The sequence below is a fragment of the Lagopus muta genome, chromosome 19, assembly GCF_023343835.1.
Source record: "Lagopus muta isolate bLagMut1 chromosome 19, bLagMut1 primary, whole genome shotgun sequence".
Classification (NCBI taxonomy): domain Eukaryota; kingdom Metazoa; phylum Chordata; class Aves; order Galliformes; family Phasianidae; genus Lagopus; species Lagopus muta.
Genome location: NC_064451.1, coordinates 4,074,417 through 4,100,303, shown reverse-complemented (window position 1 = coordinate 4,100,303; position 25,887 = coordinate 4,074,417). Strand labels below are relative to the sequence as shown.

Below are 25,887 nucleotides of genomic sequence, written 5' to 3'. Positions count from 1 at the left end.
TAATTCACAGTGAAGGAATGGGTGTCTCTGTATTGTCTGTTTCAGTGCTTGGAGCACACGACCTGGCAGCCCATTAGAACAGCTTCTTCGGTAGCTTAACAAACCACGTCTGGTTCAGGCAGGCTTTTAGGAAGAGAACAGCAACAGAACAGACCTCTTCCTATTGTTGCTAATGTTTGTTAAGCTGCAGCGGTGCTAACAACGCTGGAAGCTCTCATAGAGATGTCACTCCAGCTTCTAGCAGCCAGTATCAACTGCTATGTAAATTGTAGTGGCTCAAAAGAAGCGCCGTCAGCACAATGCTGAAAACAGCTGAAATGGTGTTAACAGTAATGGGAACTACTTACAAGCAAGTCTCCAGGGTGGAGGAAGCTTAAGTAGGCTGGTGTTGGAAAGGGCATCTCTAATGCCTGAGGTTTGTGCTGCTTGCAATGAATTCTGCACAAAGTGCATTATGGTGAAAGTTGAGTGGAACAAATGTCCCACAGGCAGTTGCACTGTAACCTGATGGGTGTGATGGAAGGGAATTGGACCAGCTGACTCATGTGGAATATGAGAATGGATCAATAGATAACAGACGAGAGTGACTGGTGAGTTTACTCTGTGCTGAAGCAGTTTGGAAGTTGCTATATGCTAGCTGAGAGTGCAGAAATATCTAACTTGGGAGTGACCTCATTCAGTGGATGGGATAGTACTACTGTCCTTGCTTATGGTTGTCTGCCATGGTAGCTGTTTGGATATTAAACCTGGAATCACGGCCACATCTTGGATATGCTGAAATTTAATACTGAGCCAACTTAATGAGCAAAATGAATGACCCGTCTTTAAACTCATACTCACCTATGCTGAATCACTCTGCTTTGAGTCTCTAGTAATACATTTATTCCTGTTTCACCTTCTTTTAAATAAATCGATCTTTCCAGCACCCAACAATTACTTGCTGTCTCCTGAGAGATCCAGGTATAGTCACATCCTGACAGAGAACACAAGGCTCAGAGTCATGTTTGTCTGATTGGATTTTAATTCACTGCTGGAACAATCTGTTTACCCAGATACTTTCAAGGTCACACGAAATCCACCTAACTTTGAAGTAATTTTCTTTCTTATTGTTTCTTGCAAACTTCATGTCATTCTGGACTTATTATTCATCTCTCTCTCCTTTTAAAAAAAAAAAAAGAAAAGAAAAGCAATATTTTCAGCCCCTGAAGAATTTTATTTTATTTTTTAATTTTAGAAAAATAGCAGAGAGACAAAAGACAAAAAAACTCTGTTTGGAGCAGGCTGAAGTGATTGCCTAGAACAGAGGGAGACACTGAGGTCTCAGACACCTCAGCCCAGACCATATGGCCGAAGTATAGACCAAGGAAAAACAGCAGAAGGTTCTTCCACCGTCCTGAGGAACATGAAGGTGTCAGTCATTCAAAGCACTCTATTTCTTCTAGATGGGTATCTGGAGTCAGCCAGGCACTGATGGACTTTGCCTTGGGTTCAGTCCTGTGCAGTTGTACACTCCTAAAGAAATAAAACTGGCATGGACAGCACGGCATTAATCAATAGATCAATATCAAATTTCTTTATCTTATTCACCTGCTGGCTGTCATATGGCAGCCTGTCTGCTGGCCTGGTTATTATGCACAATGTTATGCACAAGATTTTCAGCTTAAATTATTCCTTTTTCATACTTCCTTAGATTTTTTTTTCCCCTCTTTCTTTTATGGCAAGTCTTCATCCTCTGTCTAATTTGGAACTGGTTTGAATCTATGGACTAGAGTTTTCTTAAACAGATTAGGGGGGATGAGTGCCAAGCCCTCACAGGAAACTAATTCTTGTAGGGCCTTTGAAAAGCTCAGCTTTGAAGGATGACTTCTTCATGCTGGCCTAGATAGAGAAGGGGCCAGACTGCAGAGGGAACTGCTGAAGGAATATTGCAATGCTCAGCCTGGGGCTGTCTGGCGTTTTGAGGGCATAGACTGGAAATAAAACATCACCATGCCCACCATGACCACAGATAGCCAGCACAGGCTTGCATTAAGCCAGATCTGGTGGTAAAAGATAAGCATTACAGTGCTGCAGTCCTGCTCTGCCCTGCCTCCATGGCATTGTTTGCAGTCGGGCTCACAGCAGCCTGGACGAGCAATCGCCCTGGGGACTGGAGATAACTGGTACTTTGTGCAGCCCCTGGCTGGGACAATTAGATTGAGAAAAGGAAAAACAAACAGAGCAAACAAACAGAAATCCCAGCTCTGTTGTAGGAGCATCCAGGAGGATTTTTAGAGGACACTGGGCTCAGTTCCTGATGCTATCAAAAAGCTTCTGTTTTACCTGGACAAAGTCTGAATACTGCCTGTGTTCTGGCTGCAAACAGCTAATAACACTTCTCTGCGACATAGGGTTGCCCCAAAACGTCAGCCTGAATGATTGTGAGGTACTTGGGTGATAGCAAGGGGTAAACATGAGCCCAGGGAGATGTGCATACACCAAAACCTAAGAGAACAAGAAGGCTCTGGGAGCTCTCTATCTCTTACCTGGCATCCTACTGACATCACTGTATGTGTAGCAGGGCAGGTGGAGGGCATTAAGCAATGTTTACTACTTGCTATTACTGAAGAGAGTGCTGCCTCATTCGGAAAGGTTCTGTCTGCTCACCAGAGAGGTGAGAGGTAATGGTTTTAAGTTACGCCAGCGAAGGTTCAGATTGGAAATTAGAAAAAATTTCATCAAAGAAAGGGCTTGAGGTATTGGAACAGGGTGCCCAGGAAGTGGTGGTGTTCAAGAAGTGGGTAGATGGCACACAAAATAACTATTTTATTAGTGGGTATGGAGAGAATGGGCTGGTGGTTGAGCTTGATGAGTCTTTCCAACCTTCATGATTATATGATTCTGTGATGACCATTGGAGCTTTTGAGCTATGTTCTACAACACAGATAAAGAACCACTGAGCAGGAGGGAGCTGGTGCCCTTTCTCTGCCCAATTCCCACTGACATATGCAGCATCACAGGAACAGAAGGCATTGGGATGGTATTGTGATAGTTACGGACTTTGTTCAGTTTCTCTCTATTCTGGTTTTTTTTTCTATCTTTTTTTTTTTTTTTTTGAACAGACTCTGTCTCGTTCATTGTTTAATGCATTTAATTTCTTTTTGGTTTCAAGCAACGATCCCTGAGGTCTGTACTGAACTTATTTCTTCACTTACGTCCTTTGGTTGCCTTGGCTGTTTGAAGATGGGGAATTTAATTTGCTCCGACGGCCTCTCTTTTCAGCTTTCTCTCCCTGTTCCTGCCCTTGGATTCTCCTATCCTCTCTGCTGCTGCAGTGGGGGTCTGGGTGATGTTCCCATTCTAGGCTTTTGGCTTGTCTCTTCAGCATTTTCCCCCCTTTTTTGTGTGTGTTTCCCTGGAGGGGTCATAGTGCTAATGAGCGCCAGGGCCTCTCCAGTGACTCTGTCTGTCTGACATGCATGGCCTTGATGGCTAGCTCATTAACACAGACTGTAGGAAGGGGGGGGGGAGGGGGGGAGGAAAGTATTTTCCCAGATACAGCCATATATAAATCAAATGCATCCCCTTACTTGACAAAGGGGAAGGGCTGAAATATGCACATCTGCCTCCCTGAGGCTACTGCATGTACTTCATCCCTTGCTTTCCTCTCCCCTCCTTTAGGTACTAGCAGTGAGACACTACCCCTTCCAGCCATTAAGAGTAGACTCTTCAGTGCTTTCACCAGATATTAAGGGAGCAGACTGCTCTCCACTGACCTGGCAGGCATTTTCCTGCGTACTCTCCCCATTAGCAAGGGCTGTCTACACTGGCGAGACGTTAGAACATAAACAAGTGCCTCTCCTCCACTACTCAGACGTTAGCTCATAGTTCCTCCTTATCCCGTCTCTACATCAGGGATACAGATCCTTTCTCCTCCTTGTTAAGAGGTTTATCTCCTTTCTGAAGCCTATAAAAGCTTTCCCACTGGCAGAAGTTCAGGTCCTGGCCAGGGATTTCCCCCGAGGGTCACAAGACTGTATTAATCCCAACCATCATCAGGAGGTACCATCACAATACTGGCCAACTCTTTGCAACTTCTTCACTTGGAAAGCTAGCAAACAACAGAACGATTTTTCTCTTTCATAAAGTGCCTCGAGACCCATGGAACCTCACCTGCACTTTCCGGGCAGTGGCACTGATGCTGCTGAGAAGCAATGATCAGTGAAATGGCATCTGAGAAGGATTTCTGGAAGGAAGAATTTCAGTGCCTCTCTGCACACAGCATCCATAAAGCTGAGGCCTTGATGAGTCCTCCAAGGATTCAGAGACTCAAGGATTCTGTGATGACAATCAGACGAGAGCTTGTTTGCCTGGCCGGGTAGCATGGATTCTGCTTTGGCCAACAGCAGCTGCTTCTGTAGAAAATGCAATTAAGTCTGACATTGAAAGTTAATAGAAAACCTGTTCTTGGAGGTGTTTCTTCACAGATTTCAGGAGTCACTGGTTGGATTATCCCCCAAGGCTGGAAGTAAATCGCTCCCTGTAAACCTTTTTTTTCAGTCACTTCAATAATTCTCACTCATCTCACCGGCCATATTCATTAATGTCAAGTCTGTTTTCCAAAATTGTACCATAATCTTGTCCTCAAGTGCATCCTACAGCATGGAGTTCTATGGTTTATATGTAAGATTGCTAGTATTCAGAGCATTGCTTTGTATATAAAATATTCTGGTACTGAGAAAGCCAAGTTTAAAATGTGGAAAGGTATTTGTGGTTATTAATGGGGAAGCTAGACAATACTGCATCATTTGACTGACCAGTCCCAACCAAGCAACAATACACAAGGAGAAAATACAAATACTATGGTGTAGCCTAAAAAATGCAGCTTAAAGAATGTCACTAAGTAAATCCAAATAATGCATAAATTAGAGGGAATTGCAGCTGGCTGTTAGATATTCCATGTGCTGAAGATAAACATCTAAGTTAGTTGAGTTGCATAAATTATTCATCATAACATATTTGCTCAGCTTTTCTCATCAGCTATGAAAGCCACACATCTAGGCAACAGGAGAGGATAACAGAACTGGGCTTTCACCTCCATGGTATGCCCTGAGAGCAGGGAGTGCTGGGGAGGGTCTGCATGTGAAAGAACGAGGTAGAAAACCTCCCCTTCAGTATGATGCTGCAGTGTGGATGTGGGTGCTGCTCAGGACTTCTCTGCTCTGTGAACGGGGGCTGGAATTGTCCCTTGGTAGCAGGCAGGGTTGCTGATATGGCAGCGATTTCTCCCCCTTCTGCCTCCTGCCACTGCTGTCAAGAGATTACGTGGGGTCTGATATTAAAAAAAGAAAAAACAACAAAAGAACTCTTCTTTTCCCCTGAAAACATTGCTTACCAAATTGTCTTTTTCTTCTCCTGTCTTCTTCCATCTGTACTGCCTACTGCATTCTATTACACGAACTTAACTGTAGCTGTTTGCCCAGTCCATCTCCATCCACTTTTCTTGGGCTTCTTAGGGGCTTTCCTTGGGTTTGGGTGTTGATATATCAGTAAGTCCCTACTTGAACAGCTGTATGCTTCAGCTGCATTGTTTTTTTTGCTTTGAAATAGATATTTTGAGAGTGTGAAAAGCAAAATTTCTGTCATTTTTTCTGACTGCATGAAGTATTCTCACTTCCCTTTCTGAAAGCATCCTGGCCATGGAGGGTTTAAGTATCTCCTGACTTTACTGATAGCACTTCCAGGAAGCAGCAATCTGAGAGCAAAAGTACATTTGATTTTACAGGGTCTAAAAATGGTCTCTTTGGAGAGGAAGCACAGATGGCATTTTTCCTACACTTACAGTCTTTATGGTAGGAACATGGGAATTTCTATTTATTATAAAGCTTTGCCTGTCTTTTAGCATCCAGATCTGCATCTTCCCATGCAATGTAACTGCTCCATCAGTGAGAATTGCTCTGTCCTGAAGGGACCGTTCCTACTTCGTGCAGAGGGGGTTTCTTTCTAGAGCCAGGTTTGGGATCATGAATGATGAGAGCACCCTCACCCTGCAGTGTCAGACAGAAGCTCTCTTTACTTTTAAGGTTCTACTTATCACTGAAAGCAATTGTGGGACCCCCAGATGTGTCTCTTCCACAGAAACCAAGTACTGGAGCGTTTTATAAAGTAGAAGAATGCGATGCTCCATGCAATAACTTCATGGCTAGCGTACTTGTTTCTATAGACAGTTTTTGAGCCAATATTCTGTGTTTTCTCCACTCATGATGTTAGGTACAGGTTTGCTCTGTCCCTGCCCCTTTCCCTTCCTTTTTTCCCCCTCTTTTTTTGGCCTTTTGGCAGATATTTTTCTGGGAAAAACCTGCACTTCTGCAGATTTCAAGTTTTGACATTACTGAGTTCTAGAATGTTATCAGAGGGGTGTTCTGCTTTGGGCTATTTACTTGGCTTGTGAAAGCCTAGGAGCTACAGAGGGGGCATTAGCTCAGATGGAAGGAGACATTTTGAAGTAAAAAGCCACCACTTTGCTATTTTAATGAATGCAACTGCTGTTAGGCAGCCTGGGGTGTTGTGATGGTATGCAATCAAAATAAATACATGCATAATTGCGTTAAGTGAAAGAACCTAATACACATAAAATTGGCTGGGTGTAGAGTCAACCTCTGAGCAGAAAGCTGTGCTGGCTTTGCAGCTCGCTGATGGTACCTCCAGATCTGCCTGCGTGTCAGGTTCTCCTCCAGCAGAGTGGGACTGCAGGTGCTGGTTGACAAACAATGATAGAAAGTGCCGTGCCAGTGCCAGGTATTGTCATTCCTATTATTTAAATGCATCTTTGTCTTAAATCCCATTTACAGGAATAATTGAATGAAAAGGGACAGAGAAGTCTGTGACTTGATTATCTGGGAGATGGGTTAAGATAGCGCAGGTGCATTGTAGGAGAGTGGTTATAAATAATATTCTTTCCTTTTTAAGAAGGCCTTCCTCAATATTTTTCAAAGGGCATTATCAGGTTTCTCATCTTGCAGGTGCTCAGCTGGTGATGTATTTCAGAGGCCTGGTTTTTAGTTCACAGGTGTGTAAGGTTTTCTCAAGACACTTGCCTTTGTGTTGTTTCAAAGTGGATACTTGCAATGAAGAGATGCTCCTGCAAACATTTAACTTTATTTTTTTTTACCATTTGCTATCGGTTTAAAAGATGGGATTTGAAAATCAATTCCTACTTAAAAAAAAAAAAGAAAGAAAAATGAACAAAACTTTCATTTTCATTCAGTCCTCCTGCTTACATTTGAATTGATCCTTTTAGATGGTTTAGTAAATATGCTGTTTTTCGAGCTGTTCTTTTGCTGTACTTCCTGTTACTGAAAGATGTTTGGAGACAATGCATTTCCTTCCGTCTGTTTTGCAAGAGCAGTAGCTCTAAATACCAGGATGGGTTGTGAATGTGAGGACAGGAGGATGTAGAAATGGTTGGACCGATCTAGGTCTCAAGTATATCAAACTGACCTGTTCTTTTTCACTCAGAGGCAGTGAGGTGCTGGCACTGCTGCCCAGAGCAGTGGGTGCCCCATCCCATGTCCATGGATGGAGCCCTACGCAGTCTGAGCTGGTGGGGGCCAATTAACTCTCAACAGAGGTTGGAACTGGATGATTTTTAAGCTAAGCCATTCTGTGATTCTATGATTTGGTGACAGAGACCAGAATTTGCTGCTTTAGGGAGAGATGTAATACCCCAAAGTATGTGGGGATGTAAGGGCCAGCCTGCTTTCTTTGTAGGGAAATGCAGCACTCTGCAGGACTCCTCTGGAGATTCCAAGGCCATCTCTTCACCAGCCCAGACCTCAATCCCCGAAGTGCGTTGTTGCCCTGCATTAATGTCTCATTTGTCTTCTCCTCCCCTCCCTTTCTGTCTAGCCCTGTAGCCCCGTGTGTGTATCCATGCGGGGCTGTCCAGTGGGATCATCATCTCCTTCACCATCCTCCTTCCCTGCCCTCAGGGGTTCTCCTTGCCCCTCCGGACTCAGCACCTCACTCCTCTTGTGTTCCTGTCTTGTCACGTAGGGAGTTTGCCCGTTGGAAGGTGAGGAACACAGCCATTGAGCGAAGGGACCTGCTCCACAACCCACTGCCCCTGATGCCTGAGTTCCAGAGGAGCATCCGCCTCCTGGGCCGGAGACCCACCACGCAGCAGTTCATCGATACCATCATCAAAAAGTACGGCACACACATCCTCATCTCTGCCACCCTGGGAGGTAGGTGGACAGCCCGGGCTCTTCTCTTCCAGCGGTGTCGGTATGGTTGGGAAGGCTCTGGGCAACACCCACAGGCCATTGGCCATGCCACGTGGAGACCCCCAGCCCAAGACTGTCTCATCATTAGGATTAAAAATCCCCCGAAACCTTTGCAAATGAATTCACAGAGCAAGGCGTGCACGTTCAGCATCTGTGATACGTGTGCACCTGTGCTCCTCTGACAACAGAGTGCGTGCTGGTGTGCAGCAAGATAAACATGCTTCATTTAGCAGGAGCCTGTCTGCCGCTCCTCTGCCCCTGTCCTTACTTTGGCAATAGAGTGGGCTGATTCCTATTTTTGCAGTATGAAACAAAATGCAGAGGGAAGACATGCTTTCTAGCTGGAACTGGAGGAATTGTAATGAGCTCCAGGAGAAGGAGTTGGGCGGGGAGTGGATGCAGCAGGGGAAGAGGCGGCCAGGGAGGTCTGGGCTGAATGCAGAAGGGAAAGCAGCAACGTGGACCCGACTGCTGGAAAATCACGACTAAAATGTAAAGTGGACAAGGACTGCAGAGAGGTTTATATGTGCAGGCAGAATTTGTCTAGTGGTGACAGAAGGCAGAGAACTGTATGGCCACTAACCATGTGAGTGCACTGCTGTTGCTGCTGCATTAACATTTTGAGTACTGAGAATATGAGGGGTGAAAATCAGCATCTCCTCTTAAAAATTCATGATGATTTCTTTTTTCATTATATCATTTTTATCGTTCTTTACTGTTTTAGGGCATGCATTTAAATTCCTTTCCTCTGAGAACATGTATCCATAAGGTTGCTGCACTGGTAAATGGTTTTAATTTCAGTAGAGTTTGTTGCTGTTGCTCTTGACCTCCACCCTTGCCACACTGTGAAGTTTGTAGTGAACTTTGAGGAATTTTTGGCCGTCTGCCTATTCCCAAAGCATTCTGCAGATGCTCAGATGAGATGTAGATGAGATTAGATGTGTGCATGTGATTCATGCACAAATGAGGTGGTAAGTAAATTGGCACAGTTCCACTGAAGGCAAATGACCTCTTGTGCAGCGTGCATCCTTCAAAGAACCTCAGGCTGCTCCTCCTGCCCAGCCGCTCAAACTGGCTGCTCCATCAGCAAGAAATGTGAGGGAGAAGGTCTCCATGCACTGAAGTGCATGAGCGGTGCCTGCATCAGGCCCTGAAGAACTTGCTGTAAGGATAAAAACCTCTTCATTGAGGAAATAGTTTTTAGGACTGTGTTTTATTGAGCCCAAAGCAGCCAAGTAGGAAACTAGAAAGGTGTTGAGAGTTTTCTACTGGGGCTCACTTTCCTTTCCATTGACGTGCCTTTTTTTTCTTGTCTCCCTGTTCACATCCCTGGAAATCTGAAATAAGAAAGACCTTTGATGTTGAAATATATTTTTAATTTTGCCTGGGTGAGGTTGTGAATTATTCACAGTGGCTTGTTTCTTCTCCTGATTTTACAACACAACAATTTTAAATATGCAGAGACTTGCAAGGAGAACTGGTATTGGAGAGGAGAGCAAACTGCTCTATCAGCCCAGAGCACAGTGAGCAACATTGGGGGAAAAAAAGAATTTATGTTGGCAGTGGCAGCCCTACAGAAGATGCAGATGAGGCTGAGCACACATTATGCAGGGAGGGCACACTCTTAGCACAGTCTGTGGGATAAACAAGACCTCTGGGGCATAAAACCAGACATGCACTGACCCTCCTAAGACCTCCGGGAGATGTCCTAAAATAAATAAGTTCCAGGACTCCTGCTTTGGATTACAGGGTTTGCAGCATGGCCTGATGTCTTATGTTGCAAATGAATGACAAATGCCAAAGAAATTTTGTTGCTTTTCAGTGCTATCTGTTGCACTGACCCCAGGAGGCTGGGTGATGGATCAGGCCAGCCCAGGGCAAACACAGAGTTTCACACCTGGCCACAGAAGAAACAGGCTCCATGACTTTCATGGAGCATCCAGATCCTTGTAGAGTCTAAAATCCAGCTGTACTCTAGTTCTGACAAAGGAACTGGTGAAGGGTCGTTTCGAGGGCATCCATGCTCCAGGATGGAGCACACAGAGCTGAGAGCCAATTTGCAGGGAAAGCCCTGAAGGAAAGACAACTTTGAACATAGCATCCACTTAATAAACGAGAAATTAAGACTTAATAATGCAGCAAAAGTCTATTAACCTCTCTTGATCTAAGGGTTGCTTGTTCACGCGTACTCTCCATGGGGATGCTGCGCTTTTCCTGGTCTGCACACATGTGCGAAGAATAGGTTTCCAGCTGTGTTATCTCTGCTCAGCACCTTTCCCTCCTAGGGACTGAATTTGTCCTTCAGGAAAAGCATCAAATCTCAAGGGCTTTACTTTCCTCACCTTCTTTCTTCCTCCCAATGGAGGAACTCAGACAACTCAGGGAGCAAAAGACATGACTTCTGCAGTAAAACCTTTCATCTGCAGCATCTCAAAGCATTGGGTTCTCCTTTCTGATGTCTAGGAGCTGTTGCAGTGGCTCGTTGCCTACTCCATGCTGTCTGGGGGGTCCAAGGCTGATTCTGACTCTGAAATTGGTGTCAATGCCTGAGTAGTTCAAGCCAGTTTGCTCTCTGTCCAATGCATCTCCAGTCGCAGCGTTTCTCTAGCTAATATATCTTAGCTCCTGAGTGTTGTGCTTCAGCTATCAGAAGGAGGAATCAGGGTTTTTTCTCCACAAACAGCTGCTTTTTCCACTTCCTGGTGAAACCCCAGTGTTGGTGCTGCCTGAATCCCGCAGGTTCCTCAGAGAGCTGCAGCTGAGGAGCATCACTCCAGGTCTTCCCTTTCCATTTGCAGCCATGTGCAGTGGAGGTGAAGCCCTATTAATGTCTGCAGCATCTCCACACAGCTAAATAGCTGAGAAATACTTCTGCCCCAAAGCACACCACTTTGCTCCCCCAAACCTCTCCCACGAGGCTGTCCTTCCAGTGGCAAACAAGCTGCCTGATGAAAATTCACAAAGCCTGACCTTCCTTCAATCCCCCTGTGAAAATCCGCCTTGACAATGAGACCTGGAAATGCGCTGACAGCAAGGAGGCACCTGGCACTCTGTGACTGCTGCTTCTCACACTAATCACTGTCACCTCATTGCTGTGTGCTTTCCTGAGTGTTTGCTATATGCACCTGTTGTGTTTCATTGGATACTTGGATTTAAGTCCTCCAGGACAGGAACTTTCTGCTGTTTGCATGGATGCAACAGAGCCTTGATCCCTGCCAAGGACTCCACACATTGCTCAGTGCGTGATGATGTTTAAAGTGAGAAGGGAAATCAGAGCCTAGTCATTTTCCAGGGAAAATATTTTCTTGGGAGTCAATAATGATGGTGCTGTTTCTGCCACAAGTGTGGTCAGAAGATAATATGTAAGAGTATGAAAGAGTGAGCGTTACATGCCAAACTTCTCCACTTCGTTCTCATGAAGCCAATTGCAACCAATCCATTATTTTGATGGCAAGTATCTTCGTTCCATCAGAAATTGCCACATTTCACCTCAAAGCCAAAATCTCAATCCTTAGCGTATCAGTTGCTAGGAAAAAAAAAAAAAAATTCCAATAAAAAATAGTTTGATTTTCAGCCAGAATCTTTTTTAATTCAGACATTTGGTTTCCAGATGAGGTCTGGAACATGTCCAGGGAAAGGAGAGGGATTACAAGGTTTTGTGGTTTTTTTTTTTTTATTATTTTTTATGTAATTAAAACAAATTTTTTGGGGCAAATCAAACTATTTCAGCTAATCACCACTTTTAAGGAAAGTAAGCACTTGTAGACTAAAAAAAACCTGCAAAACTTCTGAAGAGCAAAATATTTCTTGGCCTAAGAAGTAGCAATGTGGGTTTTTTCTTTTGACCAGGCCATCATTTCCAGGGGCAATGAATTCATCAGTGGCTCATTTATCAAACCTCCATAAGAGAGCTATGTAGAAATGCACATTCCTACCTTCAGCATCTACTCTTTTCATTTATTAAAATCAGAGCTTCACACATCGAGGAGACAGGATGGTATTCTATGCTTCTGATGGATTTTCATTTAGCTCATGAAGCACAAATTGAACTTTGAAGTAAATATAACTTCTCGGCTTTGTGTCCTTTTCATGTTTCTTTTAGATTCACGTTTCTGCTAACATTCAGGATGCCTGGTGCTATCAGATCTAACTGCCTCGCTACCAAACTGCCTGTGCTTACTGACTCAAAGTCACCTGCTATCCCTTACCCCACGTTATCTATCTCTCTCTCTCTACTTAAATTCACCAAAAGAGACAATAGGACAGGAGGCAAAGCAGAAAGGAGACTTGGCTTAGCTTAACTTTCTCATTTGATCTTTCCTCTGATTGCTCCCCTTCACACCCCCTCCATCCTTGCCCATTTTCATGGCCACTGGAAGCTAAACAGGTACATGCAGTATTAGTTTGTCTTCTGTACCCACCTATACGCGACTTAAATTGTTTATTTCTACTAGAAACCAGTGTAGAGAATTGCATAAAATAGCCTCTGCTCCTGCCAGGTGTGCATCATTTTAGATGCAATCCTACAGAGAAGAGCATTCCTCACATTGGCCGAGTGGTCTGAATCCTTTCCAGCAGTTGTGCTGAAGCTCTGCTGACTGATAAACATCCAAAGTATCATCTACTGAACTAAGCAGAGCTGATCTATGAGTATAGTGGATGCACTGGTTGAAAAGAGAAGGAGATTCTAGCTCCCAAGTCTCCCTTCCCAAGTTGGAAGGGACCTATAAGGATATTCTACACCAGGTCCTGGAATATCTTGTCTGCCCTACCTGGCAGCCTCCTGGCCCCACTGGAAGCTGTTTTTCTTCTCACTGCAGGAGAAGAGGCCCTGACCATGTACATGGACAAAAGTCGCCTCGACAGGAAGTCAGGAAACGCTACTCAGAGCGTGGAAGCTTTGCACCAGCTCGCTTCCTCCTACTTTGTAGACCGTGATGGCACCATGAGGAGACTCCACGAGATCCAGATCTCTACAGGAGCAATCAAGGTACTGTGTCCAGCTACATATTCCCAAACCACCAATGCAGGGGTTTGGGTCAGGGCTTTGGCAGGAAGCAGAAATTCTGAACGTGAACTCCTGAGACAAGTAATGTCTGGAAAGAGGTGGGAATTCAGTGTGATGGTTACATAGGCTATGAGATTTCCACTGTGCGTGGCAGTGACTCCTGGAAGGAAGAGAGGGAAGAGATAACCCAGATTAGCAATGAAGATGGGAAAGGAAAGGCAGGTCTGTGGAGTGGACACCCGTGCAACCCAAGAATATTTTCCCCTTGTGGCTAGAGGACTGATAAACATCTCTCTGATGAACTCACTGCAAGAAAAGGTGTGGCATTACTGAGGCATCTGGAATGAAATGGACTGAGAGACAGCTTGGGGGTTGGAGCAGGAAGGAGGGAGAGCTGCTCAGAGCATACAAAATAGGGAAAATGGCTCTGCAGACAAAGGCTGCCTTCTCTGAAAGCAATCATCCTATAGTGGGGAGGGATTTTATTGTTGCGGAGTTCACTCCAGGGAAGGTGAATGTGGATGGAGTTGTCATTGTTAGCCATTTCTGAAAGGTTTCAGCTCTTATTATTGTTCTGTGGTGTCTCATGGCTGAGTCTGTTCCCTCCTGGATGGGAAATCGGATTGAGATATTGAAACAGTGACAGCAGATAATCACCCTGTGTGAATTCAGGAAGGGCAGCTCTCCTCCATGGCTGGAAACCAACAGCAACAGCCACAGAAGCAGCACTGCAGGTCATCTGTGCCTCCTTCTATCCTTAGAATGAGGATGGTGTGCGCATATGCTGTGGGAGCACTAGGTGCCATTGCAGGCTGGCAATCCATCTTGCATCTTGTTTTCCATTAAGAGATGCCAGGGAATAATTTCTCTACTGGCTTCTGGTGTTCTCCACTGGAGATCCTCCTCCTTCCAAGCCCAGGATAACATGCTGTTCCATAAAGAAAGCAGGCACAAGTCACTCTGTTCTTTCCAGCCCATGGGTGCCTCAAGCATTAGCCATGTCTGTCCAGTGAGGAACATATTTTCTCAATCACATAAGATGGATTTTGGATTGCATCAGCTGGTGGCAATGGGTCAATGTATCACAAAGTCTGAACCTGCCTGGAGAAGACGTGGTGCTGGAACCAAAGGCAACACTCTGTTCTCTCTTTTCTACATCCTCTGCAGGTAACAGAAACTCGGACTGGCCCCCTGGGCTGTAACAGCTACGACAATCTGGACTCTGTGAGTTCTGTCCTTCTGCAAAGCACTGAAAGCAAACTCCACCTGCAAGGTAGGACACAGGAAGAAGGGAGAGGGGCAATCAGGGCACGGAGTGGGAATGCAATGAGAGAGGGCTGACCTTTTATTTTGCTGTGATCACCTTCTGCAGTTCAAGTTCCATACAGGATTAGGGCTAAGCTAAAGATAGAAGAAGCTGCAGATTGGGCCTGAGCAAAGAAACTGGGTGTCCCCTCCTATACTATATTCTGACAGATTTCTGTGGATTATGCATACAGCAATACAAATAAATTGCACTTTTTTCCATTAATATTGATGGGACATACTGCCCACATCTCACTTTGTCCCTCTGTATAATCAATAAATATACAGATGTTACAGTTATGAAATATACCAGAGAGTTTGGCTAAGCAGGTTATTACACCAAAAGAGAATAGATAGAATGACTTACCCGTGTCCTGGGCTTGCTGTAGAACTCCAAAGGAGGGGTATCCAGAAAGAGATCCTTCCCCACTGGCAGCTCTTAAATAGGTCCAGGAGAGGTGCAGCCAGGCTTCACCCCTTCCAGCAGCACAGGAGAATTGCCTTCACCTGTGCTCCCATGGCTGACGCATTGCTCGCCTCAGGCGATCAATCAGAGGTTCAGGCTGTGATTCAGCAGTTCCCACACACCCTCCCAAACTGATTATTTGCAGAAAAGCAACGCAGATCAATTTTTGGGACTTTCTAAAGAACATAATCTTGGGGGAAAATCACAGATGTTTTATTTGAAGGCTGGAAGCCGTGGCTTCAGTCCCAGCTGGGGAGCTAGTTCAGAAGTCACAACTGAATTAATAAATTAATAAATAAAATAAAACATGCTGGTTATCAAGAAGTCAACTTTGGTAGAAGGAGAAAATTCAATGGGTGCATAATTTCCCAAGTTTATTTCCATTTTTTTTTATAAACTAAGGAAATGTGGGGTTTAATTGCTCATTTGCCCAGATGTTTTTATTTCTGGAATCTTTGTACTTGCACAAACTCTAATTTTTCAGATGAATGGGCTACATTACATCAGCTTTAAGTGTAATTTGGCAAGTGCTATTTTAATCTTGGTTTCAAAGAAACTGGGTTTAATTTACTGAGTCATATTATTATTGTTGTTATTATTTGCCCTTAAAAATAATAGGCAGGTTGCTTTCACTTTTCTTGCGATTCTTGAAATCACTGAATTTTGATACTTAACCTAATTAACAATAAGCAATTTGAGGCTTTTTGTATACTGTGGTGATGATTGTTGGTAATGAAAACCGAAGAATGACACATCAGCTAAGTAAGTAAAGAGCTAAATAGACTGACAGCTTGGTTCATGGGCAGACAGTGGGTAAGTAAGTAAATCAGCAGATATCTGCTGCTGTCTGATCCTAAAAGAAAGAGAAAAAGCAAGATAGCTGGAAGGGAGAATGAGAGGGAAGAAGTGGGGAATTTTAGAAGAGAGAGGGCAGGTAAGGAGGACAAGGCAGCAGACAGAGGGATGTGGCAGCAGGAGCTCATGGTCAACAAGAATTGGGTTTCATAGAGTTACACAGCAAAACCAGGGGTCAGACCCAATCCAAGGGAGACAGTGATGGAAGGAGGGAAGGCGAAAGCTATTCTTAATAGGACAGAGCGATCCTTAAAGCTACACCTGAATGTTTTCTGTCTAATCTGGAGAGCAGCTCTTGGGGTAATTACCCAGGATCCTTCCTCTGCTCTGAGAGGCCTCATTAGGAATTAGTCACAGGACTGTTGGTAATGGATCGTGACCGAGTCTCCTCCGATCTGATTAGCAGCCAAGCAAGAGCTGCTGACAGAAATCCATGTCACTACCTTTGCTCTGGCTCTGAGGTTGGCTCAATAAAAGAGCAGCATCTTCATGACAGGGAAGATCTCTGTCCCTCGTTGCAGCCATTTGTAAGAGTCGTGTGTTCAAAGATGTGCAATTTGGGCTCGGTGGCTGGGCCCACTGCTACCTCCAGACCTGTTTGTGCAGGGTTTGGGGAGGTCAGCCAGCCTGGAGGTGTAGGGAAGGACTGGACAGCACACATAGTGCGAGGCCCAACACCTGTGGTAACCTACACACAGGACCTCTACAGCAATGAGTGGGAAAACGGGAATTTCTGCTTCCTGCCAAACACTGATGGGCTGAAACTGGAAAATCAGAGTGCAAAAAAGCAACAGTCAGAAAAGTTGTGCAGAATTAAAATTCCAGAGGCGGCTTCTTGGGCGGTCTGACCATCTCTGTCTATATTGCAACATGGCACTGTTTCAACAAGATAAAATCCCTGTGCTGTTTTAAACATTGCAACATAAATCAGGAGATATTGCACACTAGGTAGTTTGTTACATCAAATATGGTAATGGAATATTAAAATTCACGTCACAATTAATATTAAAGTCTTCACCAAGATGGGCAGAGCTGTAATGACAACGAAAACATTTCAGCTTTTCAGTGAAACAAAATGAAGGAAGTATGAAAAACACACTTAGACCTTTCCCTGTCAAAAGTGCTTTTTGAGTCAACATGTTCTCACAAAATGCTTCAGTGAAACTGCATTTTCAACAGAGAACTCTTCTATGGAAAATGTTTCAAATAGCTCTAATTTAGAGCAGGGGAAATTTACCTCTTTTAATGCAGGAAGCCTTTTGTATGCAGTCCAAAGCCAAACATCTCTCTCTAATAGATTTTCTAGGTGAATTAAGGACATGTTCCCTTGTCAGACACTTCATATTCTGCCTGCAGTCTTCAAAGCCAAACCTATACCAAATCTGTGCTCCTCTTTATTTTTAAAGAGGAACTTTACACTTCAGAATTCCCCCTTCTGACCAATGGTATCTTCAAAACCAAGACATTTTCCCTATCAGTAGTCACCAGCAGACGTGCCTTCTTCCTGCACTGTCAGCTCCCAAGGCTGCCATGAAGGAAAGAGCCAATTTCTTGTGCACCTGGCTTGCACTGAGGTGTTCACCTCATGATATTGGTTCATGATCCCAGTCTTTAAGGCCAACTCCCTGCTTGGCTGCTGAGACAGGATTAATCAGTAGATGACAATGAGGGAATAAATAGCAACTTATTTGCATGTTTGTAGGAGTCAAAGATAATACCTAGGGAATGATACAGCACCGTGAGTTGTTTTGTTAGGGCTGGGGCTGGCAGAGGTTTTTTCTGCAAGGAAACTTTTGTCTTGAAGATCTCTGAATAACATGTAATTTCTGTCGTGCATTTCCTTGAGTGCTGAGTTTGGAGTAGGTACATGCATGATTCAGTGGGTGGTTGGATTTGTGTGTTACACGTGTTCCAGGCCTAAACACGTAATTATGTGCTTCTTCTTAAGTGCTACAATTATCTACACAGATTTCAGCAGAACTCCTTGCCCTATTGAAGTATTTATACAGGTGCTTTGCTGAGTCTGACTCTCACTTAAGCAAAGGGTCATTTACACTGCTGTGGGAATATGAAATTATTTCTTATAAGAGAAGGTTATCTTGGAAACATTTTTCAGAGACTACAGATTTCACAAACAAAAATCAAATGCTTGCAGTGTGGGATGTGACCATGAGTTTTATTTTGAAGATTACAAGTTATTCATGTTTCTGCATGTGCTGGGACATACTGCATATGTCTTTTCCAATGGAAAGTGGTTTCCCTGCATCTTTACTGGCTTGTTTTCACACCTTTCCCCTCCAGAAAAAGTCTGCAAAGCCTGTGCCATTCGTAGCTGGAACCAGACAGCATGTTGGTGCTGTTAGCTGACTTAAAATTCAAACAGAAAACACAGTGAGCTGAAGAGCCTGTGGGCTTTTGGGCTTCATATTCAAAGGTTGAGGCCAGGGCAGGTTGCTCCTCCGTGAAGCAGAAAGTGGAAAGATTTATTCACAGGACTTGGACCATGCATAAACAGGGTCAGTGCACAGCGAGGAGCCTGGCCCCATCTTCGGTGAGCGTGAGAGCTCAGGGAGTGCAGCAGCCTTCGGGCTCTCCAACCTTCTTCTGTAGGTCTCAGTTCTCCAGCAGCTCAGTGCTTTCTTTCCATTCCTCGGTGTTGGAGCCTGGCAGAAAGAACCATCCCTAATGTCAGTGTGAAGGTTTGAAAAGAGATCATCCTTCTGTGGTGGCTGCTTCAGATAAATCCCTAAAAGAGTCTGAACGTCAGCCCTTCTTGCAGTCAAGAGAAGGAAAGCTACATTTTTAATTCAGATACATCTCAGGAAAGAGCAAAGAAACCTCAAAATGCTGCTGTTGCCCTGATCCTCCCCAGACTAGCTCTATGATGTTTACAGAGATGCTGTAATCTGCCCAGCCTCGTGCATGCTCCCTCCCCTCCTAAGGCCCAGCCCGAAGCCCTGCCTCATGTCACAAGCTGAGCTGTGCCCCATGCTCATCCTGCCTGGCAGCTGCCACCGCTCTGAGCCCAGCTGCAAATCGGGTCAGACAGGGCTGCCACCGGGCATGGTGAGCAGCAGGGGGAGAAGGGATGTCCCCGTGGTTCCCCTTGCCCCCTGATGCTGCTGGGCCTGGGGGACCCTGCCAAGGCTGAGGCATCTGTGTGGAACCAGAGGGCAGTGGGCTGTGTGGTGCTCAGGGGCCTGAGGTGAACAAGACTCAGCACAGAGGTGAGCCTGAACTCCTGGATGGCATCGTGGCCCTTCCTGCCCTTCCTGCACGCTCTCACCCTCTGAATTATTGCCTTATTTTCATTCCACTCCAATGAGCTGTCAGCAACAGATACGGTAATTCAGCGCTGCAGAAACACAAACAGATGGGTAATTGACCCGCGCGCCTTCGTTGCGCTGGAGTTCAGCGCTGCTGTTCGAGCCATAAACTCCTCTCTGCCACTCTGCCATCCCTGGGCCATTTACAAGGGATGAGCCCGCAGGCCTCCGCCCTGCCTCACGCACCCTGAGTGATGCTGACAGCCCCGGCACAGAGAAACAGCTGTGAGTCCTCAAAAGCCCCAGGGCTGTCTGCAGGGAGCCCAGAGATGGCGGCTGGAGGAGGAGAGGCTGCAAAGGCGTATGTGTTGTACACAGGGCACGCAGGGAAACTGCCATCACGTCCTCGGGTACCCGAGCAGGCATCCGCCCACACGTGTGCCTGCACAGATGGATGGATGCACAAACACTCGCTGCAGAGAAAGAGAGCTGGGGATTGATCTCTCAGCTAATGTAAACCTTCCGAGCACCACTGAAATCCCTGGCACTAAATCCATTTGCACTTTTATAGGATTTGGCAAGTAGCCCTCCTAGCAGGGAGTGAGCTGGAAAGTCAGGTACCCGGCTCCTGTATTTATGCTGTGGGAGCTGGGCACTTAACTCTGCAAGGCTCTTTTAGAAATCCCTCCCCGTATTATTTTCCATTCTTCTGTTTTCCTTTCTCTTCTCTTCTCTTCTTTTTTTTTTTTTCTTTTTTTTTTCTTTTTTTTTTCGGTGCATAGTTTTTGTTTCTGTGGTACCAAACCTATTTAGTCTCTCCCAGGACAGCATGATGCTCATCACTTCTGAGCTAGTGCTTGGCTGCAAAGCACAACAACCAATACATGGGGTAAGGGATGCTTTGCTCTCTGCTGCTTCACAACATAGTGGGACCCAGGACTGGGAGGAAGAGGGGAATTGATCTCAGCTCATCTACTGCTTGCACCCAAGGCCTATATTTTCTAACCATCTTCCTTACCCATGACAGCGCTGAGAGAAATCTCCCAACAGTTTTTAATTCCTCAGTATCACTTCCCCATGCTGTTAATGAAACAGGTTTTGAAAGCAGAGCAGATGCCTGAAATGACCTTTTTTTTTTTCTTTCTCCCCCCACCCCCCTGCATTCATGCTTCATTTCCAGGTCTCCAGATCATCTTCCCCCAGTACCTACAAGAGAAGTTTGTCCAGTCTGCCTTGAGCTACATCATGTGCAATGGGGAGGGCGAGTACATCTGTAGGAACAGCCAGTGTGGCTGCCAATGCGCAGAGGAGTTCCCACAGTGCAACTGCCCCATCACCGACATCCAGATCATGGAGTACACTCTAGCCAACATGGCCAAGACCTGGACAGAAGCCTATAAAGATCTGGAGAATTCAGGTAACCAAGCAAAACACGTTCTCCAATTGATTTCTTTCAAACAAACTATACTAGTTGAGAATCATTTTCTTCTCCAGTATAGTGTTACTGTTTGGATAAAAAATAGATGATCTCGAGCCCCAAAGTATGATCTTGATAGTGAGGGATTCTTGTTTTTTCTCTATGTGTGTACATGTAAGACCACATACACTGCACATAATAATATGTGTAAGAGATATTTTCCATGGAAGATTTTTTTTTTTAAAATTAAAAATCTGATTTTTCAATCCAAACCAGCTCAGAACCTCTCTTTAATAGCCCTACAGAGAAACTTCCACAATATGAATGATGCAGAAATTGCTTTTCAGATTTGCATGAATGATTTATTCTGCTTTGGTGAAAGGCAATTCACGGGGAGAGCACAGGCCAGATGACACCTCATTTGAGACAAAGAGAAGGGAAAATGACTTCTCTTTCCTACAGCACTGATGTCTGTTGGTGTGAGCATTTCTCTTCCTCCTCTGCTTTCTCCCAGTGCTGTCAGTGTCAGTGCATTGATGCTGAGGAGGTTGGAACTGGACCATCTTTAAGATCCCTTCCAACCCAAGGGGTTCTTCGATTCTGTGATGCTGGCAAAACCCATAATGAAGCCTGCTACATTTCTCATGCAACATGAGACAAAACAGCCTTGTGCTTGGGAGAGCAGTCAGAGCAGTGGCCCAAGGCTGATAGATGACTGCTGCAGGGCACATACTATGGGGATCCACAGTCCGGGGCAGTTCCAGAAGCAGCCTACTAGCTGAAGGGCTCAGTGGTTTTCAGGTTATTTCTGCAGATTTATGGATGGAGTGGGAACATCAGGGTAAAGCAGAGACTGAGCTCTGCTTGCTCAGTACTGTACAAAACCCATGTTACTTGTTGCTACCTCTGGTATGGGAATTCCACACAAGCTGCTCAAGAGCCATACATTGGCCACCACTCATCAAATCCTTTTCCAGGGGTTCTAACCCAGACACATTGACGGTTTGCCCTATGGAGAGCAAAGAATTACAGTCCCCCAGTGACTGTTTTACTATTGCACTGGGCACTTGTTGCAATTGATCTAAGCAAAGACTGCAGTAGATAATTATATTCAGTCTCCCATGCCTTGAGATTTCAACAGGAAAGGATGTTTTTCATTTGCCATGTTAAAGTGACACATTGCATTGCAATTCTCTGCTGCGCTGTGGCCATATTCCACCCAGTACTGGAGGCTTTTCAGGACTAGATGGAGTGATTATCTCTATGTTTAAAGCTGCTGCATCTCGTTCATCATTTTGTTGCATCATGCATGAACTCATTCTTTGAGATGAAAGTTGCTGTCACAAAAGACTACAGTATTAGTGTTTGGCTTCTTTGTTTTAATAAAAATTCCCAATAACTGGAGGATTTTCTTTATAATGAACAGCAGAAGAAAAATCTCTAATGACATCTGAAGGCTTTCTCAATAAAGTGGGGTGAAAGGCACATGAAAGCAAATAACATTTGTGCAGGAAGATGCTGATAGCCTAAAAGATCTATATTCTGTTTCTGATCTGTGTTGGATTCCTACGTCAATTCAAATAAAAAAAAAATTAAAAAAAAATAGAAAATAAAAGCAAAAATCATGCAGGGAGAAATAAATGGATGGTGTGATTTGGGAGAGCAGCTCCTCCAGAGGTGGGACTGCAGACCTGCACTGCCTGCAGTGATGAGTCATGGCCAGCGGTGCGGTGACTCAGCAGGAAGGTGGGGCATTCTGGGAGATGTAGTCCCAGCCCTATCGTCAGCAATATCCTCTGCCACAAGAAATACAGCAGCGAGAAAAGGAAAACAACCTGATCGGTGAATTGGGATCTTCTGGGTTAAGAATGAACTATTCCCAGAAAAGTACAAGGCTTAGCACAAGCTTGGCTGGGGGGGCCTCTGGAGATGGCTAGAATATAAATAAATAATGAAGAATTACTTTCTGGATAGTCTTTTCTTTTTCTTTGTTTTTTCCCCCTTTTTACAACACCGTTCAGCTGTTAGTTTGCCAGATTTCTGTGCTCATTTGTTTTTCCCCCAACGTTGCACTGCAGTATCAAAATGTGCACACTGCACTGAAATTTCTCCCTTACCCGTCTCTATGAAAAATGTAGCACATTCATCATCGGAGGGAAAAAAGCTTGGTCTTCTGCACAAACAGGCTTTTGAGGAAATTGATTTATAAGGGGCAGGAAGCAAATGCAAGGCTTTTACTGCTGAAAGGTATGAGAAGTAATCAGCATGGTCAACAGAAGCAATTATACATGATGATAGTTTCAGAGGACCACTGCACGAGAGAGAATCATTTTTGGGGAGGAGAAGGGCACTGAAAGCAGCATTACTGATGGAGTGAAAAGCTGAGGGATGATTAAAAAAGCATCTCCCAGTTATCTTTTGGGGAAGAAGACAAGCAGATATCCCGTGGATCATGATAGCACAATGGTGATAATTATTTTTATTAGGTGCTCAGTTTCACTGTGTGACAAGTAAGACATGATCATCCATTTACCATCTATATAATGATCCCACCAACTAATGCAGAGATATTCTTTGTTAAGCAGTTAAGAATGAATTGCAGATTGTTAAATAATAGGAAAACTGTTATGCAAATATATATAGTCTTATGAATTCACATATATGAGCTTTGTACAATAGGCTCTAAATTATCTGCTTTGATAATTCTATGTAACACTATGGATTATTTCTTCTTTTTAGATGTCTGCCTTTTCAAGCTTTCTTTTTTTGCTTTTTTTTTTCTTCTCTTTTCCTTCTGAAAGTGAGATGAAGATAAAATTTTTTAAATAATGAGGAAAGGAAGAAAGATAGCATTGATAACTTTACTGGAAAGGAGGGCTGTGTCTTTTCACTGAATGCATTGTGGGTTGGGGTGGGGGTTTGATCCAATTTGTGGCTAGAAGCAGTGACCATCACCAGCAATAATCAGGTCAGCTGTGGTTTTGTCCACTGGTCTAAAACAGGAGATTCTTCGTCATTTCTGGGCAGCCCATTCCAGCACTGCATTACCTCTAAGTGAAGTTTTCCAACAAGTCGCTTGAACTTCTCAAGCTGCAGATTGTGTCCTTGTTATGTCATCTACCTTTAATAAGAAGACTTTCTCTCCTTCATGTTGGTAACTGTCTTCTGAGAAGTGTCATTAGATTGCCCCTTGCCTTCTGCTTCACCAGATTAAAGAAGTGCAGATCCCTGCACCTGACCTGGCAGGACCTGTGCTGAGGCCCCTGACCACCTCTGTAGCTCTCAGCTGTGTCCTCCCCAGTTTCTCAACACCCATTTTTAATTGGATGTCCCTAAAACTGGACGTGCAGCCTCAGCAGTTCCAAGAAATAGGGAATATTTACTTCCCCTTATCTACTGGATTTAGCCCCGTATGCAGTTTGCTACAAGGGCAGAGGGAACATGTTGTTGACCCACCTTCAGCACGGTGCTCACCACAAAGCTGGGACCATTCCAGCTGCTGTTGGCTGTTTTCAAGCTTGTGCTGATGTTGGGGCTGTTCTGCCCTGGCACAGAGCTTTCTGCTTTTCTTTATTGCACTTTACGAGGTTTGTGTTGGCCCACTCCTCAAGTTTCTCAAGGTCCCAGTGTGCCAAACAGTTTTCTAGTATCAAAAAATGGGCTATTTTCTACTGAGGATGTTGGAACCATCTGTCTCATCCACATGAGGATGTCCCAGCCTGGCAATCAGAGTCTAAGCAAACTATCCTACTTGGTTTGGAAAAAAAGGATCATAAACAGGAATGGTCATAAAAACAAAAAGGATCAGATTTTCTGTTCTGTGATGGGAGAAAAAAAACAAAACAACACCCAGATCTAACATAAAGTTTTTTTATTATTATTATTATCAAGCAAAATCAAACAGAAATAAAACGATCACAAAATAACATTTAAGAGCATATTTTTAGATTGGTTAGATTTTTTCCTTTGGCTAAAACTGGTGCATTTTTTCTTACTTTAGCCCTGCAAAATATTTTGTTTTGTTTGCAGTGTTGCATAGAGTGACTCATTTAACTTGAAATGTAGAAAAAGAAGTGTCTTTTTAAATAAAAGAGAGAACGGGACATTTTAGAACAATCCAAACCATTCCATTGGGGATTTTCTGAAGCTTTCTTCCCCCTTTTTTTCCTAATGATACAGCCAAAGTGATCTGACTTCCAGCAACAAATGGCATTTTAGGAGCATCTGAAAAACAACTGAAATGAGCACTCTAGCTGAGGGTGATTACAGCTCCCTGCTTTTTTTCACAGTCCCCAGACTTTACCCCCATGCTGCAGGGAGCGTGGTCTTGTCTTTCTTCACCTTGTACACATTAACTGTATTATTTTGTGGATTTCACTTCCTATACCATAGCAGCAATGGAAGTGGTGGGTTTCCTGGGGCACAATAGCATCCCAGTGGGTTAACAGCCATCAGCTCCCCTTAGCAGAGCACTTGGCACCCCATACATCATTGCTGCTTCTCCATCCTGCACATGAAACTCCTTGCAACTTCATGATAGTCCTCTAGTTCTATTTCTCAACTTCCCTGTGCGTTCCAGATGAGTTCAAATCCTTCATGAAAAGGCTACCTAGCAACCACTTCCTGACCATTGCAAGCATCCACCAGCACTGGGGGAACGACTGGGACCTGCAGAACCGCTACAAACTGCTGCAGAGCTCCTTGGAAGCCCAGCGCCAGAAGATCCAGCGCACTGCCCGCAAACTCTTCGGCCTCAGTGTCCGATGTCGGCACAACCCCAACCACCAGCTGCCTAGAGAAAGGTAACCTTCAGCCTTCGTGGGGATGGGAGCGGTGGGGTAGGGCTGGGCTTGGGGACCTGCAGCCAAAGTGAATTGATTGCGGGTGTGCTGGTACAAAGGTTTGGTGGAAAACTTTGAAACGGGCGCTGACCAAAAGCCCTGTGATGTTGTTACACGTGCAGAGGGCAGATTTTCCATTACGCCAACAATAACTATTGATGTCCAATAGTCACCTCCCGCTGGCTCTTCTCAGCACTGCCCTATGGCTAAGCTTGTTTGCTTCTCAACACTTCTGCAGAATTGCATTTGTACATTTTTATTAGATATTGCTTGCTGTTTATTTCCACATTTTCTGGAATGAAATAACACTGAAAATCTTGGGGAAAAAAAAAGAATCCAAGTGCCCTTTTCTTCCATGCATCTCTGGAAGTAGTCAGGCCAGGTTAACATTTGTAGAACTGGGTTTTAGCTCCTTTATTGCATATATATTCAAACTCAAGAGAAAATGAGCTGATTTTTGTGTCT

The 25,887-nt window shown here is 44.5% G+C and overlaps 1 protein-coding gene across 1 annotated transcript in view; it reads left to right on the top strand.

Moving 5' to 3' along the window:
• The window catches only part of BRINP1 (BMP/retinoic acid inducible neural specific 1), an 80,454-nt gene that overhangs the window by 47,996 nt on the left and 6,571 nt on the right, over positions 1-25,887 (top strand). Inside the window, exons 3-7 of the mRNA XM_048965798.1 lie at positions 8,035-8,225; positions 13,085-13,254; positions 14,440-14,545; positions 20,345-20,581; positions 25,161-25,383. Coding sequence (XP_048821755.1) covers positions 8,035-8,225; positions 13,085-13,254; positions 14,440-14,545; positions 20,345-20,581; positions 25,161-25,383 — 927 coding nt within the window. The remainder of the gene's footprint in view (positions 1-8,034; positions 8,226-13,084; positions 13,255-14,439; positions 14,546-20,344; positions 20,582-25,160; positions 25,384-25,887) is intronic.